The sequence below is a fragment of the Megalobrama amblycephala genome, linkage group LG12 (genome assembly GCF_018812025.1).
Source record: "Megalobrama amblycephala isolate DHTTF-2021 linkage group LG12, ASM1881202v1, whole genome shotgun sequence".
Classification (NCBI taxonomy): Eukaryota; Metazoa; Chordata; class Actinopteri; order Cypriniformes; family Xenocyprididae; genus Megalobrama; species Megalobrama amblycephala.
Genome location: NC_063055.1, coordinates 9,972,004 through 9,992,243, shown reverse-complemented (window position 1 = coordinate 9,992,243; position 20,240 = coordinate 9,972,004). Strand labels below are relative to the sequence as shown.

At 36.3% G+C, this 20,240-nt stretch overlaps 1 protein-coding gene across 9 annotated transcripts in view; it reads right to left on the bottom strand.

Annotated features, from left to right (window-relative positions):
* Window positions 1-1,404: 1,404 nt before the first annotated feature.
* The window catches only part of LOC125279483 (voltage-dependent R-type calcium channel subunit alpha-1E), a 166,763-nt gene continuing 147,927 nt past the window's right edge, over window positions 1,405-20,240 (bottom strand). For 5 of the 9 annotated variants that reach the window (XM_048209205.1, XM_048209203.1, XM_048209206.1 and 2 more), the window contains 15 exons: window positions 20,069-20,179; window positions 19,891-19,956; window positions 19,647-19,738; window positions 19,284-19,458; window positions 18,582-18,709; window positions 16,665-16,761; window positions 12,165-12,270; window positions 11,930-12,037; window positions 11,622-11,722; window positions 11,254-11,360; window positions 10,446-10,569; window positions 8,450-8,578; window positions 7,214-7,358; window positions 6,839-7,014; window positions 1,405-4,102 (listed from right to left, as the gene is read on the bottom strand). In XM_048209205.1, the coding sequence (XP_048065162.1) occupies window positions 3,611-4,102; window positions 6,839-7,014; window positions 7,214-7,358; window positions 8,450-8,578; window positions 10,446-10,569; window positions 11,254-11,360; window positions 11,622-11,722; window positions 11,930-12,037; window positions 12,165-12,270; window positions 16,665-16,761; window positions 18,582-18,709; window positions 19,284-19,458; window positions 19,647-19,738; window positions 19,891-19,956; window positions 20,069-20,179 (2,157 nt within the window). In that variant the 3' untranslated portion in view covers window positions 1,405-3,610. Of the gene's footprint in view, window positions 4,103-6,838; window positions 7,015-7,213; window positions 7,359-8,449; window positions 8,579-10,445; window positions 10,570-11,253; window positions 11,361-11,621; window positions 11,723-11,929; window positions 12,038-12,164; window positions 12,271-14,543; window positions 14,641-16,664; window positions 16,762-18,581; window positions 18,710-19,283; window positions 19,459-19,646; window positions 19,739-19,890; window positions 19,957-20,068; window positions 20,180-20,240 lie in introns of all 9 variants that reach the window. The other 4 variants (XM_048209204.1, XM_048209207.1, XM_048209212.1 and 1 more) reach the window with 2 other exon arrangements.

Below are 20,240 nucleotides of genomic sequence, written 5' to 3'. Positions count from 1 at the left end.
AAAGCATGACTTTGACATAATATGAACCAAAAATGAAGATAAAACAGTTTCACATCGGATAAGTTATTGCAATTTATGTTTTCAAACGAGTCGCTATGCAGTGAACCGGTGCAATCAAATGTGACGCATTCAGTGAGGAGTACAGCCACAGGACTGCTCTGTTTGGTTATTATATTATCTAAATACTTATTTTATAGTTTGTGAAGATCATTAACATTAGTAGTTCAGTTGAACTACTTATTTTTCTCTCATTTTGTGTGTATTTTGTGAAAAAAAACCTTTGCACAAGACCATTTTCATAATTGTTTTAATTACTTGCAACACTATTTGTTTTTATTCATGTTCAGATTGAAAATATATTTCTAATAAATCACTTTTTCTTTAGTGTTCTGTTGTACAACTTTTTTGCATTTATTTTACTCCTTGGTCTTTTTTGGACACATTATCAATAAATAAAGTACACCTGTTTATCCCTAAAGAGTAATATTGTAGTTTTATCTAGAGTAATATTGTAACAAATGGCTATAACTTACTTAGAGATTGTTCAATTTATACAAAATTTCATCTGAAAGTTTAAAACATCCAAATATAAAGAAAAAAAATCTAACTTCATTAGGTTTTGTGTGAGTTTACAATGAAAAACACCAGATTTTTGCTGGCGTTTTTTTGAAATTCTGGAAATTTTATACATTCTCAGAAAAATGGCACTTTAAACGACACTTTAAATGAGCTAAACTGAAACCTCAAGTTATCCTGTTTAAAATGATATATGGCACTTGATGCCGACTGCTAGAATGGGTTAGAAAACCAGAGAAAAGTGCAGGCGAGTCAGGAGCCCCAAAAATGAATGTTACATCTATCTATCTATCTATCTATCTATCTATCTATCTATCTATCTATCTATCTATCTATCTATCTATCTATCTATCTATCTATCTATCTATCTATCTATCTATATCTATCTATCTATCTATCTATCCCTCCCTCTCTTTCTCTTCTGGGATCACCAGTCTCTTTTTCCTCAGAATTGTTTCTAAAATAATCCTTATAGTCTGAGGCTATATATTTTGCATGTCGTGGGCATTCTCACTTTTTGTTTTTATAGAAAAACAGATGGTTGGGCTTCCAGAAAAGTGGGACAGGCCAAATATAGACAGCAGCAGTAAATCATCATCCACAACACGCTGCTGAAGCGCTATAGAGAATCTCACAGTTTGAAATAGAGTTTATAAATAAATGTGACACTGCCAAGAGAGCCATATAGGAAAGAAGAAATGGTTTTCAACTTCCTCAGAGCAGTATGCTAGAGCACAGAATCAACTCTAACCACTGACACGTGGCGTAGCATCATATACAAACTGTTAAACAAATCACACATCAAGATTTAGGAAGAAGAGACTCTGCTGCAACGGGAATCTTTTTTTATTTCATATAATTCACAAGGCAGTGACCCCCAGCAGGTCATGTAGAACAAGTACCAAATACTCTCTATTCACATTCAGGAACATGTCAAGAAAACAAATTACAACACAACACATGATACAGAAATTCTCTTGAGGGGCAACTGATCTTAAAATATTTTTATTAAGATGCTGGATATACAGAAACTAACCAAAGATGTTTTTTTTTTAAATAAAAATGCTATGTAATTATCTTTGTTTCATTTGATTCTTTGTATTTTTTTGAGGGGAATTGAGAGAGGAGACCGGTCTGAGACGGCATGTTGGGTGACCAATATAATTGGTTCCATACTTCCGCTACAATACTCTAAAGAATAATATTACACGTTATGCCCATTTCCTACAGCTACGTTTCAATCGCAAATCACCCATATTCAGGCTAAACGTACATTTTAAATTTTCTACAAATGCATTCATAAGAGCAGCATTTCTGCTAGTCCAAGCACACAAGAGGCATCAATTTAAGCTACAGGACTCTTTCAGTTTTAAGCCAAACTATAAACGGAAATTCACAGTAAACATTACAAATGAACCCGATGGCAACAAACGCTCATTATAATTGCTTTCCCATTCTATTAATAGAGCTTAAGGGGTGAATCACACTAAAAAATGTCCAGGTCATATTTTACCCGAAATTTTGTTGTTTTTTGAAATTATATTAGGACACAACATGAGAGCAAGGAACCCTATTTTTGTACAATTAAGATTATTTGCACTGACATTTTATTTATGATTTTCAATTTTTTCAATTAATTTTCCTCCAAATTATCATTACTGCAATGCACCCAGAACTTGAGATATTTTGTACATTTTTGAAATTGATAATATTATTCTCATGAGATTTTACAACATAAATACTTCACAACTAAATATATGTATGTTTTTTTACATTTTGAAGTACTGTTCGCAACCCATTTTACTTTTGTACTGTAGAACATAAAAGTAAAACATGATACAAAAATTCATAATGGTATTAAAATAGGCTTCATTTACTTAATGTAAAATATAATTGCTTATTTTTTCCTCTTGGTCTTGAGGTGAAATAATGACCCTGACAGGCTTTGTGAGATTCACCCAAAGAGAGACTTTTAAGAGATTTCTTAAGGGCCAAGAAAAATCAGCTGGTTAAGAATGAAATGATAAGTCTAACATAACATAGAGTGTGTGAACCATGTCCATTTCAAATAGTTTGCATTACAAGTATAAAGGACAGAGATTGGTCATCGTGTCACAAAAGATAACATCTTTAAGACAATTTCAGTTCTTTACAGAAAACATGGCTTGGAGACTTCTCAGTACATATACCGGATTTGTAATATTTACATATGGTACACGAGTCCTCCGTAAAGACTCTATTGTTAAAGGCCAGGATGTCACCTGGATCCACTTGCATTAAACGTCATGCACTATTCATCAGGTCCTTCAAGTCCCTGTTACCTTCATGGAATGTCAGTCATTATTACGATATGTATTTAAAGGGGTATTTACCTCTCGTCATGGACAGACTGAACATCACTGCATGCGTTCTGAGTGTGTGTACTGGAACGTATGTGTTTGTGTACCCCCTAAATGAACGAACGACACAGGTAGCTGAACAATCAGGATGTCAAAGCCCTGGTTATGCATCTGTTCTCTGCCCATCACCCTCTAAAAATTACAAATAAGTGGCATCCACAAGTACGTTGCTGTATATAATGCCGGGAAAGGACTATGTAAACGTTGTGTCTCAACACACTGTCCAACACACCTCCAGGTATTCTGCTGATGGGACATCTCAAAATGTTTAGGCAGGTATGGAAACCTGAGAGCATTCGGGCCTGGCCCGAATCCTAATAACGAGTTTGGATTCATCTGCATTAGCCTGCGCTTGATCTGTGAGGTGGGTCCAGAGAAAATGTAAGGGCACAAACCTGATCTTCAACCTCAGTGTGCTCATGATCATTTCAGCATATTTCCATTTCACCACAAGCAGGTTGTGATCTTCAGATCTTTAGTACAGTTCTTCTGAGATGATTACACATCTCTGATCAGACTCCACATTCACAGATAGACAAATAAACACACACAGGCATATTTTTCCTTAGATTGAGGCACAAAGTTCAGAGGCGTCAATCCTCCCAGTACGGTGACACAGAATCTTCTTCACACCCCTAACACCGGTCATCCTCATCAGTGTCACTAAGAAGCTCACAACCTGACGTCCCCGACGCGGCTTGTGCTAGTCGTTTACGGAAATGTCCGTTAGGCACCTGCCAGGAGTGACGTAGTTGTGGGGCAGAGCTGATGGTGTTGGAGCGGCCTAGGCTGGTTGCTATGGCAGCCTCAAAAGTGAGAGTCTCCTCCACACCGCTCGAGTCCGGACTGTTAACGTCCTCCTGCAGTGGCAGGTATGGCTCAGAGATATATCGGTGAGGGGTGGAGTGGGCCATGGCGGTGCAAGGCCCGGTCCCGGTTGGCTCCTCCCCTTCCTCTGTGGGCTGGGCCCTTGTCCGAGCCTCCCCCGGTGCGGGATGGGCACGGCACACTAATGGAGAGTAAGAGATGTGGGGCCGAGGACGAGAAGGTGTCTGTGGGAGCTGACGGCGCCCTCGAGGCGTCCCTGAATCAGAAGTGGAGGGAATTGGGCTGCTTGAACTATTGCCCTATAGGATTGAGGGGTAAATAAAGAGACAGAAAGAGAAATAAACAAATGAGGTGATGGAGGGAAGAAAAAACTGCATAATTAGATAGTCTGTCCTTCAATATACACTGCCATTCAAAAGTTTGAGGTCTCTTATGCTCACAAGACTGTGTTTGTTTGATCAAAAATACAGTAAAAACAGTAATATTGTGAAATATTATTACAATTTAAAATATCTGCTTTCTATTTGAATAGATTTCAAAATGTGATTTATTCCTGTGATGGCAAAGCTGAATTTTCTGCAGAAAATTACTCCCGTCTTCAGTGTCACATGATCCTTCAGAAATTATTCTAATATGCTGATTTGGTGATAATCCATGTTGAAAACAGTTGTTCTGATATTTTGGTGAAAAGATATATTAATTTCTTTAAAAAAAAAAACACTTAACCAACCCCAGACATGTTTTGCTTGATTTTTTTTCACATAGCAGGAAAATCAAATAAAAATACTCTGTAGTTTTTTGTCATAGAGACAGAAGTGATATATAAATTGAAACTATAGAATGTCTTCTTTTATGTACACTCACAGTACAAACTAAATGTTGTGCTTTTTGCAAAATAAAGAAAACTAAAATGATGCGCGACCTGTCATCTCTCTCTGAATGAAGTCCAATCTGATACTCCCTCAGAAAATGAACTGTAACTTAGTAAATACTTATCACACAAAAATGAGACAAATGTCTAAAGAAACGTTGAAATGTCAGGTTTTAAATCATATAAGTCAAATCGAAAACAAATATTCTCTATGTAATCTGTTTGAAAAGAGAGACATGTCAGTCGTTTGCGACTCAGCTCATTATCCACTAATGCAGCAATGCCCACGGAGCGCACGCTTTTCAGACGCAAATTCTGAGATGATGCATGCAACAGAGAGTGAACGTCCGCGTCAGCTTGGAAAATGCATCAAGCTTAGTCAGTTTCATGTACTTTTCATTGTTTTAAGATGCGGTGAGATAATAATTCTAAAAGGATTTACCACAGAGGAAGAACATGACTGGTTTCACTTTCATTTCGAGGATCAACTTGATCAAGCTGAGGATTGTATGTAATGCCATGGTAAGTTTTTTTTATCTCTAAATTCTTTATTCTAATCACGATACAGACTTGTGTCTGCCAATATTAAGCTGCAAAAACACTGTTTAAATATTAATCGTGCATGTTCTGTGTCTCTGTGTGAATGATTATTGGCTTTTCCCAAAAAATACTACTATACTGAGATGAGTGAAATCGACTGAAATATGTAATAAATACTGAAATAAAATGTGTTAGCAACATATTAAATTAACATTTATAGGCTCTATAATATAAATAAATAATATACATAAAATGTCATAGAAATATGAATGTTTAGATAATATTTCTTTTGGCCTGTTTTGGACACATTATGAAGGGTTTACTGTAAAATAGCCTATATAGTGCCAAATCAGTGAAGATTTTGTTTGCAATGAATGATGAAAACCATTACTTTAAATTGTACCAATATTTCATAGAATTGCTGTTTTTTTCGGTACTGTAATTAAAAATATAATAGGCCTATACAAAATTTTCTTCACATGATGTACAATAATACACGCATGCATGAGATCACAAAAATCATATTTTCTGTTAAAAGTGGACATAATACAATAGCTGATATGATCCTATTATCAGCATGTTCACAGAGGTTTTTTTTTCTTTTATCTCACAGATTTGAGAATTATAGTATCCAGATATTGGCCCACACTGGACTGCATGAATATGATACTGAGATCACTGACTGGAAGCAGGAAAGGTTTTTTTCTTTTCTTTTTTTTCCCTCCAGTGCAGAAACACCAAATGCCAGGTAAGTGATGTTCACATATATCTTTGAACAGGATTTATTTCCAGTTTATTCAAATGTGTCTTTGACTCTCATTTATACAGTTAAATATATTTTAAATAAACTTCAAACAAATTATATATTTCTTTTGTCATTGAATGAATGGCTCATTATGCAGCTCATTATGCAGCTCATTAGGGGCAGGGTCTTAATCTCCTCAGGTGTGAATCACAGCATTATTCATGAAGATTCACGCCTCTTTGCATACGGTCTGTGTACACAAAAAGTGTCTTAGAAATTTAAAATCAGTACATTGTTTTATGTGTCCGGGTAGGCAGAATGATTTTAACATCACTTTGAAACAAAAACTCTAGACTAAAATATACAGTTCCCAAAAGTCTTGTGAAAAAAATATTTAGTGTGTATTTTGAGGCCTTATTTCAGTGACTTATTTTTTTTTATTTATTTTTTTCAAAAACCACGCATATACGTAATTCTCTCAAAAATACAAACATGTACATACTTGTTGCTCACATATTATTGTAGCCTAGTTTCTGCAGAATACAGTGTAATGAGACTTTTGTCATTAATATGTTTATAAGCAACTGAAAAAAGCACAAATGTCAGGGCATGTCAAAACTACACCAGGACCTCAAATCAGCCTCTGACTGCAGAGGATTAAGTCTTGTCCCTTAGAGAACCAGCAGCTCACCTTTCTTTAATATGCCTTTTGATTTGAGTTATCATTCATATCCATATCACAAATGGTGCATGCCAAAATGTTAGGGGTTTGTTCAAATCACTAACCCTTAGCATCAGCATTAGTAATATTTTTGCTTACCTTAGAAAACAGAATACTCTGTTGGGTAAGAGGCTGTGCACATGTGTTTGTGTCCTCACCTGTCTGAGGGTTGTGTGCTTCCTGCCCTCACTGGGTGATCGAGAGTGGTGTCTCTCCTGAGACTGACTCCTTTCCTCTGAGTTGCAGCGAGACACGTCTGGAGACAGCAGGTGTCTGCGCTCTTTAGACCTTCCTCTCTCCTTGTCCACTGGCTCCCGCAGGTTTGACCTGACAGCTGCACATGCACAAACATAAGCATATGTTAAGACATGTGCAGACATAAAAACACATATAAATGTGGCCTTGATCTGGGCATCCTCACAGAGTACACAAATCCGATATAGTAGCAAGACTTGTATCATTACGTTTTTCGATTTTAGTATCGACGTGGTACCTTAGCACCCCCGCTTTTGACAGCCCTACTGCAAACTGACCTCTGAAGCTTCTTTGCCTGGGTCTCTCCAGTCGGTCAGGGCTCACCCTCTCCAGAGAGAACTCTTCCTGCCAGTCACCATTCACACACTGATCACCAATCGTAGAGAATGAACGCTTCATCAGTTTGCTCTCTGAAGATACCTGCTGTAGATGTGCAAAACACAAAAACACACAGAGAACAAACAGAACACACATACAAACCCCAAGAGAACACACACATCAACAAACAGCCAAACAGACACAAAAAAATGAAAATTTATGTTATGTTGTAATATTTACACACTCTCTCTCTTTGAAACCGTACATAGTGACATAACACTAAACAATGTAAATGAAATGAGTTTCTATAAACAAAAGTTTTTGAACTGAGTTCTAACAAAGGCAACCACCACCTCAAAACATTCCCTGCAGGAAAAAAAAACAGGTTGGTCAAGCTGGTTAAATTTATTTGTTTCTGGTAGCTGGTTACACCATAAGTTCCTACTAAATGAAAGATGTTCTAGCCAGGTTGACCTTGAGCACACCACTCAATCAACCGATTAATCGTGATTAATCACATCCAAAATAAAAGTGTGTGTACTGTGTATAATTATTATTATATATTATATATTATTTTATATTTTTAATTATTATTTATATATAAATACACACATGCATGTATATATTTAAGAAAAATTATATATTAACATATAAAATATTTATATTTAATGTAAATTATAAAAATATATACAGAGTATATACATGCAAATATTTCTTAAATATATACATGTATGTGTGTATTTAAATATACATAATAATTATACACAGTACACACACATCTATTATGTAAACACAAACTTTTATTTTGGATGTGATTAATCGTGATTAATTGTTTGACAGCCCTATTTTATACATTAATATTATATCCATAACATTTATATTTCTATAAATAATTTAAATATAATGAAATACAACAATATTATAATTAGAATTGTATTACCATAATTCATATTTTAAACACTATGATTTCATATGAATATTTTCAGAGGCATCGCTACATAAACATGTTACCAAACCAAACCAGATTTTTTTAATTTTTGGATTTTCCAGCAGGGTGAGCCATTACAGTCACATCAAATCACAAACTACACCTTTCTACCCACTTCTTCCATTCCCTCCTTGGGACCAATGCCAACACTGATGCTAACCACAGAGCAGATTTTCAGAAAGCTAGGCTAGGCTAACACAGGTAGTACCTGTGGCTCTACCGCCAGGCGAGGCATGGAAGAGGCTCGGATAGAGACGCCTCTCCCTGGCACTTGCAGAGGATCGGCCTGCATGCTACTGGGGCACATCACACTGCTAAATTCTTTGTGCTCTGGCACCTACGCAGTTAAAGAGAGAAAAGACGGGGAGGAGGAAGAGACATTCAATCCTTACTAAAATAAATAAATAAATAAAATAAAAAACACTCTAAGCAGTTCTAAATATCATTGCACCAAATGTCCATTAGTGTGTCACCATCAGAAGTGGACATAGAATAGAAATTCAGGGTTACATACTAATGTAATAACCTGGCTAATGTTATACTCTTTTAGGAGCAAGTGTTCATCTTTTTGGATAAAAACTTATCTTTTCTTATCTTTAAATGGAGTAGAGGAAAAGTAAAGTGGCAAGAGTGAAGCGCCATAAGCACAACATAGAGCCATTACACATAAGCAACTCATAGGGGGTGTAGAAAGTTTAAAAGCAGAAGCCACACATATTGGGCATACACACAAGTGTTCTTGCACAAAAAAGTTTTAAACATAAACCAACTTAAAATCCCTTAAGACATCTAGCATTATATCACAGTTCATGGAAGAGAGGCAAAAGAAAAAGCTACCAGGAGGGGAAGAAAATAAGTGTACAGATAAGAGCAAAGAAAGACATCTAAGCTTGTATATAACTGCTCACTAGTTATATAAGTGCTGGAAGTTATTTTGACCTAGCAGTCTAACCTTGAGAAACCACATCAATACACCCTTCCGAACCTTAAAAAACAACTCTAAATCTCTTCCTTTACAAGGCCAGAAGGCAAATAATAAAGGAATGGCAATAAAGCTGCAAATGTGAAAAGAAAATGAGTCAGGAAATGTAGAAGCATCATGCAAGGTTGTGAACCAGAGAGGTGATGTCCATGCAGATGACTTCGTGATAGATTAGACATCAGTCCAAACAGATGGCAAGTTTGCAAGTGCCTCTATGGAAGCTCATTTCCACCACATAAGGAAAAAAAAATCATGATTTATTAAATCATATTTATGCCAAAAATGATTAAAACAAATTTCGACTTTTTGTCATAATTATGTCTTTTTATCTCAGAATCATTAATTTGTATCTCATAATTAAGATTTACCAAAGCATGATTTTGTTATGCAGGAGATATTGGCTTCTAAATGCCTTGGCAGCCAATCAATTAATGATTTAAAGTAATTTACATATTGTGTGGCCTTTTGATAAAATCTGGACAGCGTTGATTATATCTGTTGCTTCTCAAAATATCAAAATATCATCTGCCGTGATCATTTTTATAATAGCTTATAAAAACGAATCTACTCGCTTTTGAAAATCTGACAAACCATTGCCAGACATCTTAAAAACATTAGAAAAAGATATCAAAGTTGGAGTTTTGTGACTTTTAGTCCATGTCTGTTAGTTCATAAGCTAATGTGCTCCTAAAGGTTTTAGCACATATATTTAGCACATAACTGACAATGGACAGTTGAATTAGCAATTCAACAAACCAGAGTCAGTTATTTTGCTTATACCACTGTTGTTGTTGTTTTAGTTGCCGACAAAGGCATACACACTACCCAGTCTTAGACAGTCTCAATTACAGTCAGTGCTTTGCCAATCACATCTCAAAATAGATTCAGAATATTTTGTTCCACCTTTCTATTCCTAAAACTTTCACAAATGGATCAGTGTCTTTGGCTGTGTAGTATTCAGACCCTGTTACCTTTTGTAACTGTTTTATAACCTGAATTATTCATAAACCAACATGGAATTATACATTGAGCATGAGCTTGAATTCATACTGTTTGAGAATTTTAAATTTGAATGTTGTTTCACAAAACAAAGCAGCTATCAGGTATTTCATGCACATATATAAAACAATGAATAAAATGCAAGACATGTCAAGGATTACTGTGCCAATATGTCTGAGATGAGATGCATTTGTTGGTGTATTTAGGATTTAGTTTCTCCTACCATGCTGTGGAGGTGATAGTGGTGTTGGTATTCCTCCCTCTCCTCCATGCTGTCTTGGGCCAAGGGCTGCATGAAGAGATCTTGAGGGGAGATGGGACTCAGTGCCACAAACCCACCTCTAGTGCTGAAGAAACAGCAGATAAACTTGTCAGTTATGCTCATGTTGGCTTGCACCACAAATGTGTCCACAAATAAGGTGGGACTGTGGGAAAACTGTAGGAAAGAGCTAAACATCGTTTTTTGGGATCAGAAATTAGTTAATATTTAAAACTTACAATTCAGTTCAACAGTTTATGTGACGTTGTTGGGGAAAAAGATGCTACTGATGTAATGTTAATTGTATGTTATGTAAAACATTTTCAATCTTTATCACACACAAAAAAGAATTGGAATTTGCCTCTATTGTTTATATACAGAAGAATTAAAATAACTAATGGAAAGAGGTGCAGACCAGGGTTATTATCAATAACTAAAACTTTATATATATAAAGTCAGCTAGTTGCCAAGCAACATTTCTCATTTTAAGTACTAAATAAGTTAAATTCAAAATTAAAAACATTAAAAACTACATAGACATGTTTAAAAAAACAAAAACCAATACAAATGACAAAAACACAAAACGAACTTTAACTAAAATTGAAATTAAAGAAAATATAAAAATAAAATCTAATTCAAAATATTAACTTTTTTTAAATTATATACAAAAATATTTTAATAACATTGATATACTATTATAATAGTATATCAATGATATTAAAATAACACTAGTGCAGACAGACACACACACACACACAACATGTACAATTACAGGGCAGATCCTGCACTGTGGGACAGGAACGGCAGAGCCTTGGCACTGCAGAGAATATCCTGTGGTAGTGAGGATGCATCCATGCGTTGGAACATCGGTGCATGTTTCTGCAAGACAATATTAGATGGTCAGCACAGTCTCCCCAGTGACACACTGACCCAAAACAGCACATCTTTCCAGCTTTAAGGAGTTCACACTTCAAACTGATATATGAGGGGTTTTCTGTTTTCTGTCTATATAGAACCCCATATTTTACAGTTAGATGGCAATGTTGCATATATAAGCTGATTCAATAGGCCAGAAGTTGTGAGTCGGCTGGTCTTTAGCACTTGAGTTCTAGTGCTGTAGGAGGTAAAATACATCTCTACCTGTTCTTCAAGCTGTTGACGGAGCTTCTTAGCTTTGTTCTGCTTGTAGTAGTCCATGATCATCATGGCTGCATAGATCTTCCCAATGGTCATGTCACTGGCTGGAAGAAAGATTTGTTTATTGTAGAAAACAAGATTTTAATGCAGGGTGCAAATTACTTTCACTTTTAGGAGAGTCGGTGGGTGCCCCTAGTGGCCAATACTGGTACAACAAGCTGAACTTTCACAACCAAGGTGAATTACACTCAAAAAAGGGATACAAAAGGATACAAAAACCTGCCATACAGTTACTCACTCAGATCTCTCACCTTTGTGAATGGGTACAAGCAGATCAAGAGATTTCTGGGAGAGGTGTGGCCAGATGACACTGATTTCCTTCTGCAATTCTATGTCCATCTGGCCCCTGTCATCACCCCCTGTTACATCAATGAACTATTAGACCATTGAACTAATATTATGGTGCAAAACAATAAAAAAAAAGCATAAAAACAAATCAGCGTAAGTTTGATTTTTAAGGAACTGGAAATGATCAGTGATGCCAACCTCGAGCGATTTTAATGTCCAGTGCGGTGCGTATGAGGGCCATAAGGGTGGAGGTGAAATGGACGGACATGTCCTCATCCACTGGCATGTTCATCAGAACCAACCGCTGAAAGCAAGTCACCACAAGGACAAAAGATAAATTAAATACAAGAATTGCAAAATTAAAAGTGAGTGTGCATGTTTTAAATTTAGGTTTAATTATCTTTAACTTTTAATCAACACCAAGATGTCACAACACCACACATTCATGCACACAGTTGAAACACATACATTGGATAGAGACAGAGTAGAGATTTATGCATAGAAACTTGAAAAGTCTGAAGGATCACACTTTATAAATATGCCCTTTGCAATATGTCTTTAACACTGGAATAAGCATCAGGGTTATCACAGTGTTTTGAAGACATTAAGGTGACATATTCAAATAAAGTATCATTGGTGGATGTACAGGGACTTTACAGTAGGATGATTAGAAGACAATGACAAACAAGAACATCACTGATAGTCTATGAAAAATAACAATAATATAGCTACAGTGCACTCCACAATTATTGGCACCCTTAGTAATTATGCGCAAAGGCGGCTGTGAAAATAAATCTGCATTGTTTATCCTTTTGATCTTTCATTCAAAAAATTCACAAAATTATAACCTTTCATTGAAGGAAAACAGTTGAAAGTGGGGATAAACTCACATTATGAAATAAATGTTTTTCTCCAATACATGTTGGCCACAAGTATATTCCCATTCATATTCACCAGGGTGACTAGGAGCATGAAATTGTGCAGCCATGACTTCCTGTTCCACAGGAATATAAATATGAGGAAACACAGAGGACACATTTCCTTAATCATTCATCACAATGAGTAAAACCAAAGAATATAGTTCTGATGTGCAGCAAAAGATTGTTGAGCTTCACAAAATAGAAAGTGGCTGTAAGAAAATAGCTAAAGTATTGAAAATCCCCATTTCCACTATCAGGGCAATAATTAAGAAGTTCCAATCAACTAAAGATGTTACAAATCAGCCTGGAAGAGGACGTGTGTCTAAATCGTCCTAATGTGAAGTGAGGAGGAGAGTTTGAATGGACAAAGACTCTCCAAGGATCACAGCTGGAGAATTGCACAGATTAGTTGAGTCTTGAGTCTCAGAAAGCCTAAAAAAATGATCAAACAGCACCTACATCCACACAAGATTTTCGGGAGGGTTTCAAGAAAAATCCTCTGCTCTCATCCAGAAACAATCTCCAGCATATTCAGTTGTCAGACAAGACTGGAACTTCAAACTGGACCGGCTTCTGTGGTCAGATGAAACTAAAAAAAGAGCTTTTTGGCAGCAAACCCACCAGATGGGTTTGGTGCACACATGGATAAAAAGTACCCCATGCCCATGGTTAAATATACTGCTGGATCTTTAATGTTGTGGGCCTATTTTTCTGCTGGAGGTCCTGGACATCTTGTTCAGATACATGGTATCATGGATTCTATAAAAATACCAACAGATAAAAAACCAAAACCTGACCGCTTCTGCTAGAAATCCAATAATGGGCCGTGGTTGGATGTTCCATCAGGACAATGATCCAAAACAAACATCAAAACCAACACAAAAATGTGTCACTGAGCACAAAATGAAGCTTCTGCCATGGCCATCCCAGTTCCTGACCTGAAACCTAAAGAAAATGAGTGGAGTGAACTGAAGAGAAGAAGCACCAGCATGGAGCTGGAATCTGAAGGATCTGGAGAGATTCTGCATGAAGGAATGGTCTCTGATCTCTTCTCAGGTGTTCTCCAAACTCATCAGGCATTATAGGTGAAGACTCAGAGCTGTTATCTTGGCAAAAGGAGGTTGCAAAAAGTTTTGAATAAAAGGGTGCCAATAATTGTGGCCAACGTGTTTTGGAGAAAAACATGTATTTCATAATGTGAGTTTCCCCCCACTTTCAATTATTTTCCTTAAATGAAAGGTTATAATTTTGTGAATTTTTTGAATGAAAGATCAAAAGGATAAACAATGCAGATTTATTTTCACAGCTGCTTTTGCTCATAATTACTAAGGGTGCCATTAATTGTGGAGGGCACCGTATATGTATCGCAATTATTTGACATACAATGACCCTAAAAATACTAAAATATCATTGCATTAGATACAAAACATACTACTGTAGATACTAGAACTTACTTTTAACTATCTTGTCTCACAAATAATTGTCACTTGGTTCAGTATGCTTTTACATAATACAAAAAGATATTTTTTACATAAAGATATTCATATATTTTGGCTAAAGTGTCCAAATACTTATTGTGGGCACTGTAATTACATCCTTTATATTGAGCCACTTGAAAACAAGCAGACTTCATTTAAATCATAATACTGCAGACTACCTTATACGCCACTTTGGAGGGGCATTTCTTGCCCAGGCCAAGCGGTGGCGACATGCAGGTCAGCATCTCGTACATATCAGTGTAATGAATACGGCCACTGGGAGGGGGCAGTCACCAGGGGCAATAATGATGAAGAAGAGGAGGAGGAGGAGGAGGAGGAGGAAGAATTGGGCATTCCCAAGGAACGAGGGAGGAGAGGAAGATTGGCGTGGAGGAAAAAGGGAAACAACAGAAAAGATAGAGGAAGAAGGAAGAGACAGGAAAGGGAAATTTTAATGTGTTTCATACTTAAGAAAAGAAAAACTGTCAAAAGGGAAACTGATTAAACACAGAGGTGAGGCCAGGTGGAGGTTTTTCTATGCAACGCTGGCATAGAAGAGGCTATAGGAGAGAAAATATTAAAACAGCCAAAGATCTGATGAGTCAAGCTGGTGGATCTGAGGGTTTGACTGGGTGTATTAAAAAGGAAACCCTGCTATTATAATACATAAACCCACAGGGGTCAATTTGCTCAGGGTCAGAAATTAACAGGGACTTTGGGTAAAAATGCCAACAAAATAATTATTACCTGTCATGAATTCCTGAAGTTTAATTTTTAACATCAGATGTATTTTGTGAAATTGAATGGCCTAATTAAGGGATTAGTTCACTTCAGAATTAAAATTCCTGATCATTTACTCACCCCCATGTCATCCAAGATGTTTATGTCTTTCTTTCTTTAGTCGAAAAGAAATTAAGGTTTTTGAGGAAAACATACCAGGATTTTTCTCCATATAGTGGTCCAAATTGCAGTTTCAATGCAGCTTCTAAGGGCTCTACATAATCCCAGTCTTATTTAGCGAAACTGAAAATAATAATAATTATGCGTGTCCGTAGGCGGAAGTACTGCGGTAGGGCGAAAAACCTTTTACCTTTTTTTGTAAAGGCCGTTTGACTTAGTCTTTGCACATTCGCTTTGTAAACACTTGCTCTGTACTTCCACCTACGTCATACGTGACCTTTCCAATCTGATTACGTAATGCGTGGCACATAGCAGAGCAGTGCAAGATGAGCATTTGTGGTTAAAAAGTGTATATATATATATATATATATATATATATATAATTTATTTATTTTTTTTTAGAAAATGACCGATCATTTCGCTAGATAAGACCCTTATTCCTTGGCTGGGATCATGTAGAGCCTTTTTGAAGCCGCATTGAAACTGCAATTTGGACCTTCAACCCACTATGGAGAAAAATCCTGGAATGTTTTCCTCAAAAACCTTAATTTCTTTTCAACTGAAGAAAGAAAGACACAAACATCTTGGATGATATGGGGGTGAGTAAATTATCAGGAAATTTTAATTCTGAAGTGAACTAATCCTTTAATTTTTCAGATTTTATTTTAATTAGATACAAAAATAAATCATACAATAAAATATGAAAATATAGTTGTTTTAGTCTAGATATACATCTTCTGATGTTATTTGGACATGACTTCAGTGATGAACCCGGGGTCATAGGGTGTTTAGGGGCTTTAATCATCATACACCCTCGCCCGGACACCCCAGCTGGGGGTGATCAGCCCCAAAATATGCCCTCATAAGGTAAAACCTGACAAGTAGCAAATATACCCCTTAGAAATATAAAGTTAATTTCTGACACTGTGGTAGGTCAGGGGAGAGATGAGCATAATCTTCTCTTGATTTACAAACAGGTGAAGCAATGGCAAATGCGAGGAGTCTGCCCTCCTCTAACCTAAAACCCACATTTATGGAATTATGTTCAATAAAAGCCCCAAATCCAATTCAGACACAGAGAGACTGAATCCCTACTGACATCCATTGGCAGTGTTAGATATTATCTAATGGAGTTCACTGATGGATGGCTCTCAGTGTCATTAACTGCAGCAGTTATTCACACTTCAGGAGCAGTACGCAGGCCAAAGGGATGGGCTGTCTCTCTGTGCACTGAGCTCTTGTCTCTGCCAGTCTTTGACCCGGTGGAAAGCAGCACTGGAGTAAATCACGGGAACGAGAGGGAAGTGAGGGGTGGTAGCTAGTGAAGAAGTGGGGAATGAAAAAAAGGAGAGGAGGAGAGAGAGAGGCAGAGGGGTAGTTTTTTCATGGTTGAGCCAAACCTTGCATGCCACCCTGTAGGGACAATTCTTTCCAAAGCCCAGAGGAGGTGATATTGTGCGTACTACTTTGTACATCTCCTTATAGTGTAGTTTTCCACTGGAGAAGGAAATACTGTCCGTTAACGGTAAATAGACAATGTCAAGTTAAATGTAGTAGGAGTGGTAAGTTTTCATGAAATATACTTTAAAGGGGTCATATCACACATTAGTGATTTTTTTCACCAAAAGCCAACACAACATAGCTGTTCATGACCATTTTAAGCCATCTCTCTAACCCTTAGAATCACACATGCTGTTTTTTGCTGTTGTAAAGCAAATGCTCACAGCGACCAATTTCTGCAGCTTTGTGCCAGTAAATAAGATCTGAATTCTGCAAACAGATTGTGTTCTTATTATAGTGAATTCTTATCTCAGAATAACAAAGAAATTAGTCACCTTCTCCGAATTGTAATTTATGTCCGCAGAGAGTACTTGGCACATATTTACAGGTGTGTATGGGGCTTGATATTATTTCTTTGGCGCTGTCAACAGCTCACATCCATGAGGCATGGCCAAAGACCATAGAAACCTGGAGTGCTGCTTTTGATATTGTTAAGTCCTTTGTTTCTTCTTTTGGATATAAAATGTATTTGTATTTATTTATATTTTATATTATCTGCTGATTATTTAATTTATCTTTTACTTTCTCCTCAATGTCTTTTAACCCCTCAGAACAGTATAAGTCTACCTGGGGGGTGCATGTTGTATTGTAATGTAAGTTCTGTCATGACAACTCTCGGAGTGTTTCGCATGGTAATGGGTATGACAATGTTGATAAGTTTGGTCTTGGCGGAATAGATCTGCTACGCTTCTGCTGCTTTCATTGCTGTTGCTGCTGCTGCAGAGCAAGTACGGGACTTGCTACTGCCAATACATACACGACACACTGCTGTGAGCAAGTAAGACATGCTGCTGCTGTACAATAGAGTGTACATGAATTACCCATAGCAGATCTATACAGGTGGAGCTGGGGAAGGTGGAGGGTTTCTGAAGCATGCTGCACTGCAAAGGCAAATGCTACTCATGTATTTGAAAATTGAGCACGCAAGGTTATTGGCTATAGCAGGAACCAATCATCTATGTCCTATAGATAATGATGTGATTACGAGCAGGTCGAGTTAAAGGACCTATTAGCCTGTCCATTAGAGTTTCATGCCAGAACTTTGTATTTATATAAATTTTATACTGAACTGATTATTCAATAAAAACAATTGTTCACAAAAAAATTAAGATATTAGATTCTTATGGAAGCTTGTTTCTGCCATGAAATGCAAAATAAAAAAGGTAATTGTGTTTTTTTTAATCTCACAATTCTGACTTTTTTCTAAGAATTGCGAGTTTAGATCTCACAACATTGCATTTATAACTCGCAATTGCATGTTATAAAGTCAGAATTTCGAGATATATACTCACAATTCTGAGAAAAAGTAATGTATCTTCCAATTCCGACGTTATAACACGCTATTCTGACTTGATATCAAGCATGTTTTTTGTGAGATAAAAAGTCGCAATTAGTTTTTTTTATTTTTTATTTCATGGCAGAAACAAACTTCTATAGATTGTTCATGATATGACCCCTTTAAATCATCCTACAAGGCTTCAAAAATTTGTGTGAAGAGAGAAACGAAAACATTACTGACAATTACAAACTATCCAGTTCATTTTATAAAAAAACATTCATGTGGCATACTTGTATAAAATTCAACTGTAAATAAACATCTGTATCTGTTTATATAATATAATTATATGTATTGTAAAATTATATAATAAATATAATATTTTTGCAGAATAAGAAAAATTTCAGTCTATCATGTTATTTTTTTGTACATCTGTATTGCATGTGATCAACTGAAAAGAGTGGAAAGTTGTATCTCTCACCATGCAGCACGGTCATACTCTCCCCAGATCCGTACAAACTCATCCAAGTGGTGAGGACCCAGAATGGATGAGTCACGTGTCAGGTACTCAAAATTATCCATGATCACAGCCACAAACAGATTTAGCATCTGAAAGAGAGATAGAGATGTGAAGGTTGTGAAATACATACAAAACACACGTTACTAAGTGAGCTTAAATGTCCGTTCACACAAAGGACGATAACTGCAGTAATAAAAATATAGTTTTAAAAATCATTCTAAATATAAAAGAATAGCAAAGTCCACACCACAACTTTAAGGATAAAGGCACAGATAAACAAAATCGTTGGAATCACTTTCACAACGATTTTTTTTTCAGCTGATGAATGACAAAATCATTGACAGCCAATCAGCTTTAAAGAGCTGAATAAACAGAACAATATTGTTTGTTGGTGTGGATGCTAATATGTGGATGCTAATATGTTTGTTTGTTGGTGTGGATGCCAATATTGTTTGTTGGAGTGTCAGAGATTCATGTTTTCCTTCATTTAAATTTTTTTTTTTTTTTTTTACCTTTTTAGATTATTAGTTTCATTTTAAAATCTTGCAGTTTATATTTTATGTGCCAAAAAAATTGGATTTGGTGTGAAAAGGCCTTAAGTGTGTGGGTTTTAAGTGTAAAGGTTTGCAATGATGTGTATCATTAAACTGTATTGCTTCTCACCAGAAAAGAACTGAAGAAGATGAAGGAGACAAAGTAGAAGTATGCAAAGTCGGTACCACATTCTTTTTTCACCCCCTTTGTTGAGTTGTTGAGAGGAATTGAGTTGTCTATTTCACACTCCTTCTCTCCTAAACACGATAACATGATTTCCTGCCATGACTCACCTGTTGCACTCCTAAACACATACACACATATATGTATATCATAAATTAAGACAAATTTATTCATTCCCGAAGAGTAGTCTGGTTCATCATATTAGATTTATAGTGAAATAATTAATATATCATAAAATGTAGCACTTTTTTTTACCAACAAAAAGAAAGAACATTAAAACAGATGCAGAAATTATAAACATAATCTTACCTGAACAACAGCATGAGTGCACCAAAGAATGTGTTAAAGTTATTGTGTTTGTTGATTTGGCTTTTGTCATTTAGCTTGATGTTGCCGAATACCTTTAGTAAGATTACAAAAACATAAGAGGTGTCTGTCACATTTAAAGGCTTAACAAATTAAAGTAAGAGAAAAGGTGGCAAAGAACCAAAGAAGACAGAGAGAAGAATATAAAGATGGAGACAGACTGTCTGGGGACAAAGACAACCTTTACCTGCATGCCAATGATGGCATAGATGAAAAACAGCATGGCGATGAGCAAACAGACATATGGAAGAGCCTGCAAGACAAATCTCATGTTAAACTCACAGGAAATATTTTATAATAAGTGGTTTTGGTTAAAATAAAAGAATAAGGGATTTCAATGTAATGCCACTGCAGACATGTCTGACCTTGAAGGACTGGACAAAAGTCCAGAGCAGAATACGGATGGTGTAGCCCTGACGCAGAAGTTTAATCAGCCGAGCAGCCCGGAATAGCTTCAGGAAGCCCATATTAAAAGGCTGCAAAACCAGAACACAGAGGTGACCGCTTATGCAAATAAATACTGGACATAAAATAGAA